At 41.8% G+C, this 6,817-nt stretch overlaps 1 protein-coding gene across 1 annotated transcript; it reads left to right on the top strand.

The window, feature by feature from the left end:
* Window positions 1-65: 65 nt before the first annotated feature.
* On the top strand, window positions 66-4,081 carry dscc1 (DNA replication and sister chromatid cohesion 1). Its single transcript, XM_085473126.1, has 9 exons — window positions 66-567; window positions 1,858-2,026; window positions 2,107-2,241; window positions 2,322-2,412; window positions 2,499-2,637; window positions 2,816-2,868; window positions 2,966-3,120; window positions 3,409-3,557; window positions 3,678-4,081. The coding sequence occupies exons 1-9, from the start codon at window positions 398-400 to the stop codon at window positions 3,787-3,789; spliced, it is 1,173 nt and encodes a 390-aa protein (XP_085329252.1). The 5' UTR covers window positions 66-397; the 3' UTR covers window positions 3,790-4,081.
* The last annotated feature ends 2,736 nt before the right edge of the window (window positions 4,082-6,817 follow it).

The following is a 6,817-nucleotide window of genomic DNA, read 5'->3' on the forward strand; positions in this document are numbered from 1 at the left end:
GAAATAAGATATTTTTAAGGGTTCCTAGGTTCCAAATTAATCTATATTTATCGTGAGCTCATGTAGTGTCCGGCACTACTGTATATTCACGATTATACATATTTTAACTGACAGTATAGCTCGATATTTAGCTAAAAATTAGCTTCAATTATAATTCTGTAGTATTTAGTTTCTACCCGGTGGTATTTTTACGTGACATCTTAACGTGGTTACCTCACTTCCTTCTCGCGAAAGAGAGAGCGGGGAAATTTGACGGCCCTTCTTTGGCAGAGTGATCAAATTGCTTTGACTTGTTTGTTATTAGAAAAGGAGTGTTTGCTTTGGTTTGTTTCCCTCTGTAAAACTTTTGGTTATTGTTGGCCATTTATTGTTGATATAACCTGCCGTCTGACTGACAATGAGGACTTTAGAGGAGGTGCGGGCCACTCTGCAGATCGCCAAACTCAAAGAGGAGGACTTACAGAAAACTATCCACTGTCTGTCCTTTGGGCCAAACGTTTCATCTGCGGACTACTGCCTGATGGAGCTCGACGACACACTCTGCAAACACATCGAGGCTGGCCAAAGGTAAAGCTGATTGTAGTGAAAATTCCCGTGAAGAGACTGACAGCAAAGAAAATGTTCCTCTGCTAGTTTGGGGAACAAGTCAACAACCTTTCAAAGTTATTGTGGATTTAGGTTTTAATGATTGATTAGTGAAAGTGTAGGAACTACAATTTTCTGCTTCAGAAAATCAGAGCTGAAGTGCAGGGTGGACGTGCATGAAGCTATATGTAAATATAAACTAATTGACCACTTTTTTAGGTATACCTGTTCAACTGCACATATAACGCAAATATCTATTCATAGCAGTAGCTCAGTGCATTTAGGGATGTAGACATGGTCAAGATAACCTCCTGAAGTTCAAATTGAGTTTTAGAATGGGGAAGAAGGGTGGTTTAAGTGACTTTCAACATTGGTTGTTGGTGCCAGACAGGTTGGTCTGAGTATTTCAGAAACCGCTGATCTACTGAGATTTAAATAGAGTGGCCTGAAGAGAGATAATATCCAACGAGTGGCTGTTTTTCTGGGAGAAATCCCTTGTTAATGTCAGGGAACAAAGGAGAATGACCACTTAAAGCTAGCAGGAAGGCAACAGTAACTCAAATATCCACTTGTTACAGCCACGGTCTGAAAAAGCATCTCTGAATGCACAACAGGTCAAACACCGAAGCAGATGGAGTACAGCAGCAGAACACCACACCAGGTGTCACCCCTGTCAGCTAAGAACAGGAAACTGAGGCTACACTTCGCACAGACCGGTCAAAATTGGACAACAGAGTTGAAAAACATTGCCTGGTCTGAATACTCTCAATTTCTGCTGTCACATTCAGATGGTAGGGTCAGTATTTGTCATGAAAACAGTTCAGACTTGTGGTGGTTTTGTAAGACAGGGAGAGATATTTTCTTGACGCACGTTAGTGCTAAAGGACCATCGTTTAAATGCCACAGCCTACCTGAATATTGTGGCTATCGATCCTTTTGTGATCAGTGTACACATCTCGTGATGGCTGCTTCCAACAGGATAACATACAAAAACTCAAATCATCTCAAACTGGTTCCTTGTATCCACAGTCACCACATCTCCACCCAGTAGAGCACCTTTGGGATGTGGTAAAACAGGGGGTTTTTTATTATGGATGTGCAGCTGACGAATCTGCAGCAACTGTATGATGCCAACATGGACAAAGAAATGTTTCCAGCAACTTGTTTAATCTAGTCCATGAAGATTAAAGGCAAATGGGTCCAGCTAGGCAAACTTGAAAGTTAAGTTTACCTGGTGATAACTAATAACTAACTTTTTTCCCTCTTTGCCAGTCTAGTGATTCGGGGCGATAAAGACGAACATGCAGTGGTTTGTAGCGACGACAAGACCTACAGTCTAAAAATAGCTGACACATCCAACCTGCTGCTGTTTCTTCCTGGATGCAGAACACCAGACCAGCTGACCGACACCGAGGACAGCTCTCATGTTGTGCACGCTCAGGTAGGACCTACACGGGTGTCTTTCTTTGACTGACAAGCACAAACTTATAGTCGATGCATAAAAATAGATTCCTGTTGCAGATATGGGGGTTTTGTAACAGCTACTGGGAACTGAGGAAACAGCGACCAAGACTGAAGAAGCTAAAGAGGCTTTTAATGGAAAATCCTTACGAAGGACCTGCGTTAGGAGGGCAGCAGGAGAATACAGAGAACAGGGTGAATACACCCCGTTAGATCTTTTCATGTCGATGCTGATGTTGCTGTAGCTGTTAGTAACCAGTTTGCCCTGTTCCCAGTACACAATGCAGGATCTGCTGGAGAGGATTCAGGCCAGTGAAGAGGAGATAAGGACACACTTAGAGACCATCCATGCCTGTCAGATAGATGGTAAACAGTGATGTCATTTTTATTTAACATCATGACAAAACAGATAGCTACCAGCTCTTCAACAAGAGCATCCTTTTTCCTTCCAGGATACTGGCGCGTTCTGGACTTTGACTATGAGATGAAGCTGCTTGGTCATGTGACTCAGCTGGTGGACTCTGAGTCTTGGGCCTTCAGCAGGGTTCCCCTTCAGACCAGTTTAGATGAGCTGGCCCCACTCGAGCCCAGGTCTGTGATCCTTATCTTCACCTCCAGAGATCAACAAATAGTAACATAAAGATGCAGATGGAGTAAAGTTGCAGTGATTGTTTTTAACATACCCAAGTGACACAGTTTAAGAGGCTATAGTGACTTTCTGAGCTTGTATTTTATGGCTACATAGTGATGTTTCCTTTTCTGTTCACAGAGAGATGATCGAGCACTGTTTGAACTGCTATGGGAAACGCTATACTGAAAATGGTGAAAATTTGACCTTCGCACCACAAAACTAGAAGGATTGCACACAATTCTCAGCTGCTTGGTAATGAAATGTGTTTTGTGTCCTTTATCTATACAGGTGAAGTGTTTTATGCACTAAATGAGGACAAAGTCTGTTGGGGTATCGCACTGATGCTGCTGCACAATGCTGTCAAGTTCAACCTGAAGGAGTTTCAGGAGGTCTGGCAGCAGAGCGTCCCAGAGGGCATGAGTACAAGACTGGACCAGCTAAAGGTGAACCTGTACACCTTTTGTCCTTTATGATGTATTCAGAGTGAGAAAAGTGTTGGGAGTTAGAATATAAGCTGTGTATTTGGGCATTTTCATTGTTTTTAATTAAGGAAATCCTCACAGGCTTGGCATTCACTTATCCATAGGATTCCCCAGACATATCTTTAGTTTACTGAGTTTTTCCTCTGTTTCTCTCTTAAGCCAGTGTGTATCCCGTTGTGTTTGAGAAGCTACTTTCCAGAGTTTAGCTTAGTTTCCTGACTGGTGTTGTCTGTATTGTATATCTTCCAGGGCATTGCCCTGTTGGACCGCACCTCCCGCCCAGAGACCATCTGCCTGCTGCGTGTGGAGGACCTCCCAGAGGACACGGTGGAACGCTTTAACCACCTTTTTACACTCCGAGAGAAATGGACAGAGGAGGATATAACACCATACATACAGTTAGTGTTATCCATACAAATTATTAAGGGCTTTAATTAAAGAAACACAAAGAGCTTGTGAGTAACCCGAGTCCCATTTTTTGCTTATTACAATGTGTAACGCTCCATTTCCTCATCCAGAGATCTGTGTGGAGAGAAACAGACCACCGGAGCCCTCCTGACCAAATACGCTCGGTCTTCAATGCAAAATGGGATCAAGGTTTTCAACTCCAGAAGGCCCGTGGCTACGTGAACACTCCTACTGTAAAGTTATTTTTACTGTTTGAAGATGTATCCATGTGAATCTGTTCATTTCACCCTGTCACTTTTTTGATGCTCTGTGAAAATCTGTTTGCTAAAAATGCCTGTTAGCACGTTTTCAGCTGCTCCTTTTTGTCTCATGTGTAAAATCATTCAATAATAAAGGTATCAGAAAAACAAGTTTTTGTTTTCTGTTGACAAACTTAGACCTTTTTTATTGTCGGCAGGTTAATGCAATGTTGGAATTGTCCACAAGGTGGTGCCATATGCGGAGTAATATACAGCTGTCAAAAGTTTATGTCCACTCATCTTGGGGATGAATGTCATGGTAATGATTTCTGGGTTTTAATGATTTCTTTGACGTGTTTCTTTTCCAGAGTGGAGTGACTGTACAGAAAACATCATTAATGACTTTCAAAAACAAGAATGCTTGCACAAGTTTGAATTTATTTTAGGTTTTCTTTAATCCACACAGGGTCAGACGTATACATATAGAATAAAATATATATACATACCCCCACTAATATTTTGTTATAAATCCCTTGGCAACCAGTCACTTTTGAGAATTCATCAATACACTTCTGGCTTCTTGATCTTTGACCCACATTCTTGGCAGAATTGGTAGAGTTCATTTAAATCAGTTGGTTTCCCAGCACAGACTCGGGTTGAGGCTTTGGGAAGGTCATTCCAAAAGCTTAATGTTAGCCTCCTTATCCTTTCCACAACCAGTTTTGTTTTGTGTTTGGGATCATTATCCTGTTGGAAAACCTAACTATATCCAGGTTTTAACCATCTAGCTGTCAATCTGAGGTGAAGTTGAAGAGTAGTCCTCCATAATTTCATGCACTTTGTGAAATGTACCGGTAGGAAAACAGCCCAGAGTATGATGCTACCACCAACATGCTTGACAGGTGGTATGTTCTTAGCTTTGAAAGCCTCACCTTTACTCCTCCAAAGGTACCGCTTGTTGTGGCCACACGGCTCTTTGTATCGACCACAAAATCTTTCTCAAGAACACTTTGGCTTGTCCATGTGGGCAGCTGCAACTTTCAGTCTCGCTCAAAGACATTTGTTTTGGAGCAGGGGCTTTTTTCTTTGTCGGCACCCTCTCAGTCCAGTAAAACTTACTTCACTGTGGACCGTCACGCTGGTGTTTCAGTAGTTTTCAGTTCGTGCCAGGGTTGAGCTTTGGTGGTTCCTGGGTTGATCCTGAACATCCTAACCAACCTCCAGCCATTTGAGGGCGACAGTTTGGGTCTTCTTTGAGATCTTGGTGACAAATCTTAAATACAGTTCTTTGAAATGCTGATCTTGAAATCTGTAGTTGTTTAGAAATGGCTCCAAGAGACTTTCCCAACTTGTGAAAATCTATAATTCTTCTTAGAGATTCCCTGAGTTCCTTGGACTTTCCCAGTATTGGCCAATCCAGTGAGTGCTGTTGATCAAATCCCTTTTATATTGGCAAAGGCAAACCACAAGTTGTGGTCAAGCATGAGCACTAATGAGAAGTTAATAGGCTTTGGCCATGTCAAGTCAAAGGTTGTTGTAGGGTGCTGGTTTAGCTCACTGGATTAATCAGGGAACCCATATGCTGCTACGGCTAGTACAGAGAGCTGGTTGAAATCTGGCCATTTGCTGCATGTCTTTCTCCTGTCATAAAGGCTAAAAAGCAAAAAGACAAGTCGTAGCACCACTTATTAAAAGATTTAAGTCAGTGTAGAAATAAATGTGAGCCTGTATCTGTACTTTTGACCCTGAGTGGGTTAGAGAAAACCCAAAATAGTTTCAACCTGTTTTTTTAAAGTCATTAAAGATGTATGCACTACAGTCATTCCACCATAGAAAAAGAACAGCTCAAAGAAATGATGAAAAGCCTCAAATTACCATGACATTCATCCCCATGATGAGTGGATGTAAACGTCTGACCACAACTGTACATAAACCAAGCATGCTTTAATAAGTCTGGTTCTCCAAAGTAAACAGATTACATTTGAAATTGATTGTTTTGATTTGCTAGCCTGCCTGATGTCTTCTGGTTGATTCAGACTATCGGATTACTCCAGAAAGGAAATGAATATGTTTCATGTTTGGACAAAAAAAGACACGTTAAGCACAGTGTCATGGTTTACAGATTTGCTTAACAAATGAACGATCAGTTTGATCTTGGATACTTTTGACCGGATCTGATCCTGGGAGGAGACAGAAAACCCTTTGGGATTGTGCCAGGAAGGGCATCCGGCATAAATATCAGTGGAGCTATCTGCTGTGGTAACACCTTGTGAATAAGAGGTCACAAGCAATTGACAAAGCCTTTGCCATTTTCCTTGCAATATTCCAACTAGCCAATTCATTGGTAAGTAAAATAAAGCAACACTGCTCGCTACATCATGGAATAATGGCGTCCATTCGGGATGAATATTTGAGGATACTGAAATTCAGTCAAGCAGGATAAAATAAATTCAGAAAGCACTGTGCTTTAAATAGGACACGTCACTGGCACATATGTTTAACTCGAGCATGCAAAACACCCACAGATGCAGACTGTTCCTTCATTACCACAACTGTCTGAATGTGAGTCAGTGTCAGTGACACATGAAGATCTCACCAGACACGACACAAAGCTGATAATTTCCGTGTTTCAACACACACGCTGAGTTTATCTGGCTGGCCTTGACTTCACCCACTGGAAGTGCTGACTTGTCAGTGCATGGGGTAAGAGATCCCAGCTGTGTTTGTTGCAGCTGCTGTGATGGTCTACATAACACGCACAAAGTGATTAATAATCTTTACTTTCTCTCCTCCCATGTGTGATCCACCATCATATCTGCTCCTGCTCGTCTATTCTGCTTTCTTCTTCTTTTTTCTGTGAACTAGATGTGTAGTGTGATTTGCTCTGGTGTCATTCTTCCCCCTTTTTTCACAGAAACAACATTAAAAGAAAGAACTGCAGCTAATGAGAAGATGGGTGTTAATGTGTAGTACGATCAATGTCAGCTGTTACTTAAACTGAAACTGGCACT

The sequence above is a fragment of the Copadichromis virginalis genome, linkage group LG11 (assembly GCF_057382275.1).
Source record: "Copadichromis virginalis isolate Kocher_CV1m ecotype Utaka linkage group LG11, C_Virginalis_male_GT1.1, whole genome shotgun sequence".
Classification (NCBI taxonomy): Eukaryota; Metazoa; Chordata; class Actinopteri; order Cichliformes; family Cichlidae; genus Copadichromis; species Copadichromis virginalis.

What these genes read in the sequence shown, in the direction of transcription:
- dscc1 (XM_085473126.1), top strand. Translation starts at nt 398, where the DNA reads ATGAGGACTTTAGAGGAGGTGCGGGCCACTCTGCAGATCGCCAAACTC. An exon ending in AGGAGAATACAGAGAACAGG is followed by an intron (nt 2,242 to 2,321) that starts GTGAATACACCC and finishes CCCTGTTCCCAG; the next exon opens with TACACAATGCAGGATCTGCT. An exon ending in CTGGCCCCACTCGAGCCCAG is followed by an intron (nt 2,638 to 2,815) that starts GTCTGTGATCCT and finishes TTCTGTTCACAG; the next exon opens with AGAGATGATCGAGCACTGTT.